This window comes from Aquarana catesbeiana, linkage group LG01 (assembly GCF_042186555.1).
Source record: "Aquarana catesbeiana isolate 2022-GZ linkage group LG01, ASM4218655v1, whole genome shotgun sequence".
Classification (NCBI taxonomy): Eukaryota; Metazoa; Chordata; class Amphibia; order Anura; family Ranidae; genus Aquarana; species Aquarana catesbeiana.
In genome coordinates, this window is record NC_133324.1 from 109,095,212 (window position 1) to 109,109,015 (window position 13,804).

The 13,804-nt window shown below is 45.4% G+C and overlaps 1 protein-coding gene across 2 annotated transcripts in view; it reads right to left on the reverse strand.

Annotated features, from left to right (window-relative positions):
* Window positions 1–11,694, reverse strand: part of PLPP1 (phospholipid phosphatase 1) — a 135,214-nt gene extending 123,520 nt beyond the window's left edge. Inside the window, exon 1 of one of the 2 annotated variants that reach the window (XM_073622794.1) lies at window positions 10,836–11,694. In XM_073622794.1, the coding sequence (XP_073478895.1) occupies window positions 10,836–10,893 (58 nt within the window). In that variant the 5' untranslated portion in view covers window positions 10,894–11,694. The remainder of the gene's footprint in view (window positions 1–10,835) is intronic. The other variant, XM_073622804.1, reaches the window with a different exon arrangement.
* Window positions 11,695–13,804: the final 2,110 nt, after the last annotated feature.

The window sequence follows — 13,804 nt, forward strand, 5'->3', positions numbered from 1 at the left end:
TAAAATTATCCCCACCCTTTTTTTGGGGGGCATTTTCGCACAAAGGGCAGCCTATTTACTTGAATGGGCTGCCTTATATCTGACAAATGTACCAAAGCAGCTCCAGAACCCATTCAGACACAGTTTTTATTGCACAACTACTAAGTGCACTTCAAATGCCATTAGCAATTATCGCAAGCACATTTGTAGTCCATGTTTGCACATTTCCGAAACGCGTGCAGAAACACACAGGTGTGAATGCAGCCTTACTGTGAGGTATAAATTCCTCGGTTTTTATTTTTTAGCTTTCCCCCTTCTTGCCAGTTCATACAGCTCTGTAGGCAATCTCAATTAGAGAAAGGCAGGCCACAAGTAAGCAGCCAATGCTGGGACCATATTATAATCTCTTTACTACCAATAGGGTTAATTCAGCCAATTAGCACAAAGTTCAGTGATAACAGAAATTTCACCAAACATTCATTAACCAGCAAACTTTTTTTTCCAAGCTGTAGCAGCCATAAACTATCCCTATCAGCAAAGATAGCACATTGTTGAAAGTCTTTACTTTAGATTAGAACTCTAACCTACCCATTCATAAACAAGACTTCTAATGACATGATTCACCATCAGATGTTTCTCCATGAACACACCCTGGTATCTACCAACAAAATAAGCACTAAAAATAAAAACAGAACATTTACAGAATAAGGCTGGGCTCACACATATGCGATGCGGGAACCAGCGCGGTTCCTGTATGGGTTTCCGCATCGCATGTCATTCGCAGGCAGTTCAAACTGCTCTCTGTGACCCGCCGCGGCGTCAATAGAAATTTAATGACACCCCCAGATCGGTTTACAGATTGCAGAGTGAACTGTCAAATGGTACAGGAATCGGATCGCATGAGTGTCAACACCCATGCGATCCGATTCCGGTGCGGACCAAAAAACAAAAGGTTTTGGTGTGAATCCGATGTGATTCCAGCCGTCCAGTTTGTATGGCTGAATTTGCATCGCACAGACATCGCATGTGATCTGCACAGCAATGCCGTGGTGCGGATCACATGCGATGTCTGTGTTCGCAGCAGTGTGAACCCAGCCTGAGAAGTGAAATAGGAGGGAAGTGAACACAGTTTGGCCTCATACACACGGTAGTTAAAACCGCATGTTTTACAGGCCTCGGACACTGCGTATGCGCCCGGGCCGTCCTTTGTCCCCTCCCGATTGGCTAATGAGCTACGCAGATCGGGTGGGGGGTTTAAAAGGCTGCCACTGTTTTTTATTCAATTGCTGACTTTGTTGTGTGCTGTGGCTTGGCTAGTCTTTAACAAGGTAAAATTGGTTCCTTCATAGATCCCTTATCCTGCTGGAGTTCTTACCTCCCCTTTCCTTATTTTATCTATAGATGTTTATTGGTAGTTATTATGCTGATTGTGGGTTTCCATTGAACTTAGATCTAGGTGATTGAGCCCTTTGGAACTTCTTGGCAGCATAATGTGGTTTCCGTTTCCAGCTTTCCACACTTCCATGATTAGGATTCTATTGTACATTTAGTTGCCCTCATTGGCGATTGCTACATTAGGAGTATGAAAAGGCAAACGCGTACCCTAAGTTTCTTGTGTGCTATATATAGGGCATTTTTTTGAAAGCACCAGAAATATCTATATTTATGCCATTAATATTATGCACCTTATTGTTGTTTCAGTCTCTTTGGTTTCAATCTTCATTTTTTGGTCCCAACATACTCAAGTACAACATATTGACCCGCCCAGCGCACTTTTCACTTATTTAGTTTTGGTATGTATTGAGGCTTTTCAGCCAGTGTCAATAGTAATAAAAGGACTTAGACATTTTTTATTTTATTCAAACTGTTATTTTTCAGTTTTTACAGGCATCCCTTATGGGCCCCCCCTGTAGCCAATTACAGGGCTGAGTTCGACTTTCGTCCCCACTTGCCTGACGGCGCCCATTCTGTGTCCCAGGAGCTTGACGGGGTATGTCTGGGGTGTGGTTGCATGAGGTTTTAGACTGACAGGATTGTGATCTCCCTGTTGTTCAATCGCTCATTGATCTGTGTCATGATATTTCTACCGTTTGTGTGACCGATTTCTTTTGTCGTGTCATTCACTTTCTACTATATTCTATTCCCCTGATGAAGCCAATGTTTTGGCGAAACTAGTAGGGATGAATTGACCCGCTGCTACCTTTCAACATCACTGGTGTCGGTCAATAGATAAATTGTATAGTGCTTCTTTTGTACTTTGTTTATAATAATTTTTTGTATGAATTGAATTTAAAATTTGATATTTTTTATAATATTGGGTGTGTTCAAACTGTCTTTGGCACCGCAATAATCCTTCCTCCTTGTTTTGTTACTTATATTTTATTTAAGGATGAGGCGCAATATCTATTAGGACATTCCACCCACCACCCTTTTTCATGTTTTACAGGCGTTTGACATTTTTTCTCTTCAGCCTCCAACCCCTCTCTCTACACATAGCCTATGGGGTTTGGTTACTAAAACTGGTGAGGGCAAAATTAGTCACAATTCTGCAGAGAAACCAATCAGCTTCTAATCTCAGCTTGTTTAATAAAGCTTTAGCAATAAAACCTGGAAGCCGATTGGCTTCTCTGCAGAATTGTGACTAATTTTGCCCTCTCTAGCTTAGTAAATAAACCCCTAATGTGTCCATGTGCTCATAGGCATTTACAGGCATTTCGAAACAGGGGCGTTTTGAGGCAGAAGAGAAACCACTGCCAGAAGCAGCAGGTCAGGAGCAGCAGCACTTTCACAAAAAAAAAAAAAAAAAAACACTGATGTGCCTAAATGTATGTAAACATGTCTAAAACGCACATAAGCACTAGGCGTGACCAGAAAAAATTAAAAGCAGTAGTAAACTCTTGTAAAAAAAAAAGTTAGGAGCATAATGCGCTAGTATGGATCGACTTAAAAATTAAACCCTCCAGCGGTGCGCTGTCACTGCTGACAGGGCTTCCATCTTCACCTTGTCTTCCTTCTGGGTTCGTGGACTCTGGCCGTTTGAATTAGGGATCGACCGATATCGTTTTTTTTCAGGGCCGATACTGATTTTTCGGGTGCCTGTAGATTTAAAATTTTTACACTGTGCTTTTAAAAGAATTTTTATCACTTTTATTGCTGTCACAAGGAATGTAAACATCCCTTAACTGTAATAGGCAATGACAGGTACTCTTTATGGAGCGATCTGGGGCACTTGAAAGTATTCAAAACGTCAAGATCGACGTTTTTGAATACTTCCTATTTTTTTTTTTTTTTTTAAACTGATGCCTTTAAGATGCCAGTGATTCCAGGTAACTAGATTAAAGCATTGGCTCAGGTCTCCCGGTGGGATGGGAGACCCGGGCGTAGTAGCGGGAAGAGGGAAGATTTCCCCTCCCGCAACTTGTAATAACACTCAAGCGGTTGCTGGGCCGTATCAGTTGTTATTAAAAGAAAGCCGACAATCCGCTCTAAAGAACGGTACCAGCCCCTTGAAGCAATATCGCCAAGTTTTGTGACCGATACTTGAAAAAAAGTGAATATCGGCCGCCGATAATCGGTCGACCCCTAGATTGAATGGGCAAGCCGTGATGTCTTTACTCCCACACATATGCATGGGAGTCACAGGTGCGACAGAGCTCGAAACGGACCAAAAGACGCACAGGGCTCCTGCGCAAATCTGCACCAGAGATACGTCAACCGGCTCCATAGAGAGGCAGTCAAAATCTCCTGCTATTGCGAATTGGAAGCGGAATTCATTTTCACCTAGAGATGCACTTTTTTCTATAAAAAAAACGAATAGAATCTGATTGCTGTGGAGAACACAATATTTTTCCCCATCAGACTCATTAAAACACAAGATCAGCAGTCTGATAACCACCCAAACATCCTTATCAAGCAAGCTTTTGTGGCCTTGCATCATGGTTACCATTACTACACCTCGCCACCCCTGGGTTGGTATTTCCAGTGTGTGCCCATTACACTGCCATGGTATTTGGAAGGTTTCTTCTCTCGGTAGATGGGAACATCCAGGACAAGTGCAGTCTCAGTGCAGATATAACGCTCCTTTACAAATCATTTATAGATTTAATTATAGAGTGGGAGTCTCAGCAGACCTCAGGGCACTACACATGAAAAGACCTGCAAAGTCTGGAGAACGGGCTGCTCTATAATTGTGGCCATTAAACTCTCCGGCTGCCCTTAACCCTTCCACTGCTGAGTGGCAGACAGATACCTCAAGAGCAAATAACAGTGACCCAGTCAAGCGATTATGCTTCCATGATGCACTTTGAAAAAGCTACATTACTGAGTGGAACTCACTGAAAGGTTCAGGTTAGACCGTATTCCTTTCCTACCTTAACATTGACTGCTGAGCTTAGGCCTCTTAAGACCACTTTGATGCTGTTGCAAACTTTAGGCCCGAACCACACTTGTGTGTTGTGGTAAGCACTGTACAGTAGCAGCCAACGTACCACATTATATATACCATGCGTTGTGGTGCTCTGCATCGCTAAAAGAGGTTGTGTGCATTTTTTTTCGGTTCATTGCCGCACACTGGAAGATCATTCATACTGAATCAAATAAAACAATACCCATTAAGGCTGGGTTCACACTTGCTGCGGCCGTGGCTCACAGCAGGGGGTCCGGTGTGTCCCTGTACGCCATTTCAGGTGCAAATCAGCTTTGAATTTTTTGCTGAATTTGCACCCGAAATGGAGCCAAAGACGCACAGGACCATGTTCCAGTGCGCTCCGCGGCCACCCCGCAACTGTGTGAAGCGGCTCCATTGAGAAATGGTCACAGTCTCCTGTCATGCGAATTGGATGTGGGGATACCCAATTGTCCAACCTAAGGCATCACTAGGGACTGTGGTAGTCTGAAAAGGACTTGAAGGCCATATTCACACTTTTGTGTGCACATTGTTGCATTAAAATACATTGTACGATAATGCAGTGTGTATACACGTTGGGTTGTCATTCAGTTTCAATGGATATCTCAGGGCCACCATACAAGGCTCAATTTTTCTCTTGTTTAGCCCAAGACCTCTTTTACACTGAGGCAGTCTTCAAGCGTTTTAGAGCTTAAAATAGCGCCTGTAAAGCGCCTGAAAAAACTGTCTCTCATGCTCCCCCCAGCATAAAAGCCGAGTGCTTTCACACTGGGGCAAGTGCGCCTGCGGACGGGAAAAAAAAAAAAAAGTCCTGCAAGCAGCATCTTTAGGGCGGTGTAGGAGCGCCGCTCCTACACCGCCCCTGCCCATTGAAATGAATGGGCAGTGCTTCCGAAGCACCGCGACACGGGCACTTTTAACCCCTTGTTAACCCCTTCTTGGGGGTAAAAGCACCCCGCTAGTGGCCAAAAAGCACCGCTTAAACAGCAGTAAAGTGTCGCTAAATCTAGCGCCGCTTTACCGCTAATGGACCCGTCGCCCCAGTGTGAATAGGGGGTCTTAAACTGAATCAGTTCCCTATCCATATTAACAGCGTGGAGGAATCCCCACTGGCAGCTATTATTTTAAGGCAGCCGTAGCATCTGTGGCTGCCGGAATACGCAGGCGCTGCCCAACAGCGACTGCATTTGACAGGACGCAGTTGGCACCTTTTCCACCCTGCTCACTTGATTTTTAAATCAACTTTTGTCAAATCAGGTAATGCTTGCAAGGCCACCCAATGGCTTGAATTTAATTTGAGCAGTCTCTATTGGGGCCTTAAGCCAAAGTTGAGCTTTGCGCAGAAGAGCACCTAGTGCTCATTCACACTAGAGGCTGTGGGGCAGTAAAAAAAAAAAAAAAAAAAAAAAAAAAAATCACAGGCTGAGCCACACTTACCACCCCTCAACAGCTACACCGTTTAGCTGCAGAGGCAAGGGCCGGGAGTGTACACATGCCACAGGCCATGATGCTTTGCTTCACAGACGAAGCAGGAATTATACACCATGTCACTTTTGGTTGGGGTCCGCAAATGCAACCCATTAAGTAAAAGGAGACACTCTGCAAGGCCCCCCACAACCGCATGCGATGCACACGGTTGTAGTGCGCTAGTGAGAGGATCATGGAGTTAAAGCAAGCAGTAAGTAGGCAATACACGGCCTCACCACCTGTCAAATACTCTTTGAAGAGCAATCCAAACATGGATCACTTTTCAGAGACCAAAGATAGCGTGAACAAGCCCTTAGACGTTTAAGGGGGGGGGGCCCAGATCAAACCAGCACCTAAAGGCACCTTTGTTAATCTCCTGGTAACAGTTCAGTATGTATCTGACACAACAGGCACAATTTTACTCCTTACCTAGTCGGGGGACCTTATTACACTACAGCACACTATAAGAACTATTACTTCTCAATGGTGGTGTTCTAGTGAACAAAAACATGCAGATCTGATCATTTAGAAATAAGAAATGTGTCCCGACATGCACTGTCACTGGTCTGTACCAATTAGGAAATCCACCATTAGTTCGCCAAAGGCAATATCACTTCACTTATGTCTGCAACACAACAAAACAGAAAATCTGATTATTAACTTGCATGACCTTTAGCATAGTCAATTATGGTCCGCAATGTAATTCACTGCATGCTATACACAGTGAGCCTACTACATTGTTTATATATGGCCAACTTTGGGTCGCAGCACACCATTCAAATAAGGCTGCCAATAGATCATGCAAAAAATTTTCCTGCAACCAAGGGCTGCAGGGAAAAAGTTTGCACGTTTCCCCTATCAACACAGACAGTGCTGACAGCAGGGAATCCCTCCTGCGACTATAGCAGCCATTAGCAATAATCGCACGTGAATCCGGCAGGCTGGTTGTACCCAAGTTGAGCGATCAACTTGGTACATTCAGCCTACCCACACATGGATCGACTCACAATTCGAAACGTTTATAGCCGGCCTTAGAATATGCATGCCCTTACATAATTACTTATCCTGGAGTTCAGTTCTAAAAAAGAAAAAACAAATGCAGCCGGCACATCTGAGAACTAGTATGCTGCAATATATTCTATTTTTGTTTTATTGAATGTTGGCATACATGTCGTTAAAGAAAATCTCTTGCAATAGTTTAACTTTTTAGACTGGTTTAACACCATATTCGCATGCGGCTCCCAACAGGGGTTCCGGGGCGCCCCCGTTCACCACTTCAGCCCGAATTTTTGGCTGAATTCGGACTTGAAAAATTCACACCGGAGCCGCAGCAGAGATATGTGAACCGGCTCCACTAAGAGCCTATCAAAATCTCCTGCTATTGCGAATTGGATGCAGGGAACTCGCATTCCAATTCGCAATAGTGTGAACCCAGCCTTACACTATTTGGTAACTAAAAAAAAAAAAAAAAAAAAAGGGGGGGGGGGAGGAGGAAGGGTTCCTAACCTTTTGTATCCACAGGATGTGCACATACTTCATAGGACCCTCTACACAAAAGACCACCAAGAGACCATTTACTATCCACATGTCACATACAAGGCAATTTGCCACCCAGCTGTCACCAAGCTCCACTCTGGCAGCCCATAAACCTCTTCAGATGGCGCTGACATTACATCATGACAACAACACCGAGACATCAACCACAAATTACAAACTGGCTCGACATATTCACCAAAAAGTACAAATACGAGCACAGTGTCCTTATACAAGGATAGTAGGAAGAAAGGTTAACCTGGAATACTGGAAGAAAAATTCACACAGATCTTCAAACACTTCTGAATGGCACATAGTATTGGAACGCATTTTTCATGTGTTTAGGGGGCATTTATAAAAATGTGGTCTAAGGTTTTCATAAGGCCTTGTTAATGAGAACCTGTCACTAACTGAAAACACTGCAGGCAGAAGGGTAGGAGGATTAACCTTTTCGCTGCCACCAACGTATGACTGTTGCCTGGCAAGTAAAAGCAACTGGGCAGCTTTAGAGCCATCTGATCGCTTCCATGATTCTGAAACGCCTCCCCCTCCTCAAAGTTTCCCGGGCTCCTCTGTCCCTCCTGCGGGCCCAGGATCCTCGTGGCAGGTGTTGCGGGATAGAGAGGAGAGAGACGATTGAACGTCTGTTTGATGATCTCCCCTAGATAAAACGAACAGAAGCATTATGTGCATTATGTCACTTCGTACTGCCGCATTCAGAGAAGGAGCTAATGGAGTGCAATCTGTGCTCTATTAGCTTCAATTGAAAGCAACTGCACTATCAGGGATAGACTAGACCCCTGATGTCTTAAAGTGAATCTGCCTGAACAAAAACTTTATCACATGGGAGACTTTAGTCCCTTATTTGATCAAATAAAGTTAAGCCAGATCTAAAAAAAAAAAAAAAAAAAACTTTTTTGTAAGTAAGGTTACACCCAAGCACTACCCCCCCCCCAAATAAAATTTAGAATCACCCAGCCTCCACCTCCATGCAAACAAACACGTTGGGTCACTTATGTACAATAACATTGAATGCACTACACATTGTCACACACCCTGGAGTCACCTATGGAAAATGTTGCACCCTGAAGTTTGTTTCACAAATGTGCACAATTTTAGGGCTTGACGTGTTTGGCATCAATTTACTTGGGTGCAACCTCAGCTTTTATGTTACAAAAAGCATATTTTTAACTGCTAGAGTGTGCTTGATAAACTGTTGTGTTAATATCTTTAAATCTTTTTTTTAAAGGAAGGCAATTAAAAGCAAAGCTTTCTATACATCTTAAGATCCTCTTAGGCGCATTGGGGGCACACTGTCATTGGCTTGAACTGAGGTGTCTGGCAAGCTTTGCAAGGCGCCTATGCCTGCCAAACATTGCTGGTGAGATCAAAAACAATGGCTGAATGCCATCCAGAACTGTCTGCATGGAGTTTGAATGTTCTCCCTCCAGGTATTCCAGTTTCTTCCAGCACTCCAAAGACATTCTGAAAGATTCATTCCTAAATTGTCCCTAGTGTATGTTTGAATATGAGACAGTGGGGGTTATTTACTAAAGGCAAATCCACTTTGCACTGCAAGTGCACTTGGAAGTGCAGTTGCTGTAGATCCGAGGGGGACATGCAAGGAAAATAAAAAACAGCATCTTAGCTTGTACATGATTGGATGATAAAATCAGCAGAGCTTCCCCTCATTTCAGATCTACCCCTCAGATTTACAGTGACTGCACTTCCAAGTGCACTTTTAGTGCAGAGTGGATTTGCCTTTCGTAAATAACCCCCAGTCCCTTTCATTGGAAGCTCCTTGAGGGCAGTGAATGTACAGTTTGTAAAGCACTGTGTATATTGCTGGTGCTATATAAAAAAAGATGTAATAATAAATAAAAGGGTAGCGGAGCAAAGTGAAGAAAACACATTCTGAATTTGATGCGTGTACCAAACTGTTCCCTTTTAGGTTACAGAGCAGGCATTGGATTTGAATAGCATTTGCAAATCGTCAATAGAGAGGCAGGGCGGTGATATCACAATCTCCACTTTGTCCAGAGTATACTTTGCATTCATTAAAGAGATTGTAAACAAAAAAAAAAAAAAAAAAAAAAAAACCCATTTGCAAATCGTCAATAGAGAGACAGGGCGGCGATATCACAATCTCCAATCAGAGAATACTTTGCATTTATTAAAGAGTTTGTAAACAAAAAAAACCCTGCAAGACAAAGGCACAATGAGCTGGTACGCATTGCATTCTAGCCCATTATGAAATACTCACCTCAGAGCGATGCCTTGAATTGGCGTCAGCACTCCGAGTACAAGGCTGGGTTCGCGGGTTCACGGCTCCGCGATTGGCCGGAGCCGTGATGACGACCCTCCCGAGCATGCACGCGGGAGCGGCCGGTCACGGCACAACTCCTAAAGAAATGGCACCAGCGACCCGTTTCTTCAGTGCACATGCCCTGACCACATCAGCAGCAGCGCAAATATTGAATATCTCCTAAAATGTGCCAGTTTAGGACATAATTATGGTATCTACCGGAAAGCCTTGTTATAGACTTACCTGTGGATAAAAGTGGTGCAACAAGGTTTACAGCCACTTTAAGAAAGTGCCAAGTGTTCTCTGTGTTCACAATGCAGCAGGGCAGCTGCTAAGCAAAGAACCTGGAATCTAGTGGAGATCACTGGAATAGCGGTATCTACTTCAGCGACTCCAAAAGGATCCCACAGGTATGGCACATACATGCTTACACCGATTCAAGCTGGACTAATGTAACTATGTAAAAAATGCCAAACCTAAACTTCAGCTTTAAATCTCAATCAGCTGTCTGTGTCCCCATCAGGGCAATTCACCCTCACTTCCTGTCCTGGCAACACATGGTCACTGGCATCAAAGTGAAACCTCCTTAGGAACAGTTACAGCTTCTGCCAGAATGATATCGCTGTTTGTGTCCCATTGGGAAGAATTACTCCGACTTCCTATACCAGTGACTACTTTATCAGACAGGAATAGAGAAGAATCTTGCCAACAGGAACACAGACAGCTATAAAAACCTGACAGACGTTATTGATCGGGAATTAAACTCTACACTGCCTGTGCCAATCCCGTTGCATTGCTTGCAAATACTGCACTTTGTACAGTCACCCTAAACTGGGACATTGCACAGCCATCAGGTAGGCAGATCCTCAGATTGGAGTCGGTTATTCTCTAGATGAAGAATGGCCCGTGGGACTGCACCCTACCAGGAACCAACAAAGGATCAGAGGAGGAGGACAGTACAGGAGGGGTTAGTGTGTCATGGACAGCATGCAAAGCAAAGGGCTGAAGTCAGATACATATGGAACAGGAATATTATGTTACATGCTCAGGAATGGGGGGGGCCTGCAAGAGGCTGAAGAGGCCCCCCCTCCTGTGAGGACAGGGATAGAAGAAGGTGCATGCTGATAATGATGGCAGGAGACATACCCAGGATCAGACATACTATGTCCAGCACCACAAAGGGGATCCTCCTCTTGTCAAACATTGTGCTCCCTCTGCTACAGGTGACCAAAGAATAAGAAGACCAGTCACTGCTCAACACCTCTCATCTGAGGGACAGTCCACCAGGTGTGAGCTCAGTCCCACGGGTGTAGGGATCAGAGGACTGGCAGTCCCTGGGATAGGGATCTCACAAGTATGGCAATCCAAGGAATAGGGATCTCAGCAGAATAGCAGTCCCGAATGTAGAGATATAAGGACAGCCCCCCAGGTATAAGGATCTGAGGACTGACAGTCCTAGATATAGGGATCACTAGATTCCAGCAGTCCCAGGTGCAGCAAACTCAGGATTCCGACAGTTCCAGATGTAGGGATCAATGGAGTCCAACAGTCCTAATGGCAGGGATCACTGGAGTCTCAGGGATAAAGGATCAGTCCCTGGGGTAGGGATCAAACTGGATTCTTACAATCTCTGGTGTAGGGATCAATGGATTCTGAGAGTCCTAATGGCAGCGATCACTGGATTCTGAGAGTCCCCAGGGATAGGGATCACTGTGCCAAGTGTAGGGATCACACTGGATTCTGACAGTCCCAGGTATAGAAGCCTCAATATTGCATTGCAGCTGCTTGTAGACAGTGCAGGTCGGTCCCAGTCCTGTCTGGTACACACACCCCTTGGTAGGTCCTGTAGGGCGGGGGATCTTTGGTCGTGGTGAGGGTGGCAGTGACTGGCAGCCCAGACCGGTGTGATGATGGCACGGTGCCCCGTCTGCAGCCCGCTGCTCCTCTGCACACACATGGAGCACTCTGCTGTGTTATGTTGCTGGGCGGAGTGGGCGAGTCTGAATCGATGACGCAAGCTCTGGAATTACCCTAACAGCCAATGGGAATCCTGATGCGTAATGGGTGTTTACTGGGGGCGCGGCTCTAAAGATTGACCAATCATGAGTGCTCCTACCCGGATGTGACTGGCGGAGATCGGACTATGAGATACGGGAGATGTTCAGACAGCCACAGGCGGCAGACAGTGGTGGGCGTGACACAGTCGGGGCGTGGTTTTGCTGATAGTCTATCTAAAAAAATAAAATAAAAATCCGCCCATACACTACAGTGCGAATGTCGCATCGTGACGTCATATTAATGCGGCGAAGCTGTGCAGTACACGTGGGTGGACTCTTCATCTCTAGCTGGGTCCCTCGTGTCAGATGGACAACTAATGGCGACAGTCCATTCCGATTCATGGGCACTGCTGATTGGATCGCTTGTCTGCCTGGAATGGCGCTGGGGACTGAGCAGGGTGTGGTCCCATTCATGTGTGCGGCGTTGTGGTCATTTGCGGCCCCCCTGATCGTGTCCTTCGGCCATAGCTCGTCACAAATCGGGGTAAAGGGCCAATCACTGTGGAACGTTCTTCAGTCTAAAAAAAAAAAAAAGTACTGTAGCTGATGACTTTTAATAAAAGGACAATTGCCAATCCAGCGCTGTCCTCACCCGGGCCAGTTCTTTGCTGATCTTTGGGTTTCCGGCATCGCCACGTCTGGTGTGGAAAGCCATCTAGGACTCCTTGTGACTTCACAACCAGCTCCCTGCTGTGTATGAGCGAGTCACACTGCACATTGTGAATGGTCCTGCAAGCTTCTAGGACCTGTGAAATGTCCCAAGAGGCTGTGGGCGGAGAGGGGTGAGCTGGTTGGATCACCGTCTTAAGTGATCCAAGTGGGAGCAGGTACATGTCAAAACCAGGTACCCCCCCCCCCCCCCCCCCTCCCAAAAAAAAAAAAAAATGTGCCAAAAGTGGGAGAGGAGGAGGCAGAAAAGCAGAACTTTCCCTTCTGAGTGAAGTTCTGCTTTAACGTGACACTAAAGGTTTTTTTGTTTTTTTTTTTAAATAACAAACATGTCATGCTTACCTCCACTGTGCAGCTCGTTTTGCACAGAGTGGCCCCGATCCTGGTCTTCTGGGGTCCCTCGGCGGCTTTCTCGGCTCCTTCCCGCATCAGATAACCCCCTGGGAGAAGCTCTCTCCTGGGGGGTTACCTTGTGAACTCGCTCCCGAGTCCAGCATTTGGCATGCATAGACATGAATACCGGACTTGGCCCCCCATTTCCCCCCTCCCCATCGCCCGCATCATTGGATTTGATTGTCAGCAGCGGGAGCCAATGGCTGCGCTGCTATCAATCTATCCAATCAACAGCCGAGAACCCCCTAGCAGAGAGACGGCGCGTCCCCATGGGACAAGTTCAAAGGTTCAGGTAAGTAAAACAGGGAGGGCGGTCACTGACAGGTGTTTTTTTACCTTAATGCATAGGATGCATTCTTTGGGACCTCAGGAGATCATTTCTGAGATCAACAAATGTTCACTTCAATCCCTGAACGGATGAGGTAAACATTCCAATCCATCCTTGACTCTGACCTCTCCTTCGGCCCCCATATCCAATCACTGGCTAAATCCTGCCGCCTTAACCTCCGCAACATCTCCAGAATTCGACCCTTCCTGACTAATGACTCATTGCTCGGGGTGCACATTGCAGGGGCTTCCTTCTCTAAGTGATTCTTTCTACAAGTGATATGTACTTCAATCTCTGCATTATTAAGTTCTGCCTCATCTGATCATTCCTTCTCTGTCTCTTTACAGGTATGTGTCAGCTAAACCACATCTTCCACCGTTAACTGAAATTGGGATCTGCTTGCTGTCTCTGTGTGTATGTGTTGGTATGTGTCAGCTAAACCACATCTTCCACCGTTAACTGAAATTGGGATCTGCTTGCTGTCTCTGTGTGTATGTGTTGGTATGTGGCCTTCTCTATCTATTGCCCTGTGCACAACCATGACATTATTTGTTGCTCCAGACTGTCTTACCTAAGTTTTATGTGTTGATCTTATCTTGGCCTCTGGCCTTTTGCTTTCCTGACTTTAGAAGCAAAAAGTCCACTTTGATTGTTAGGCATTCTTATAG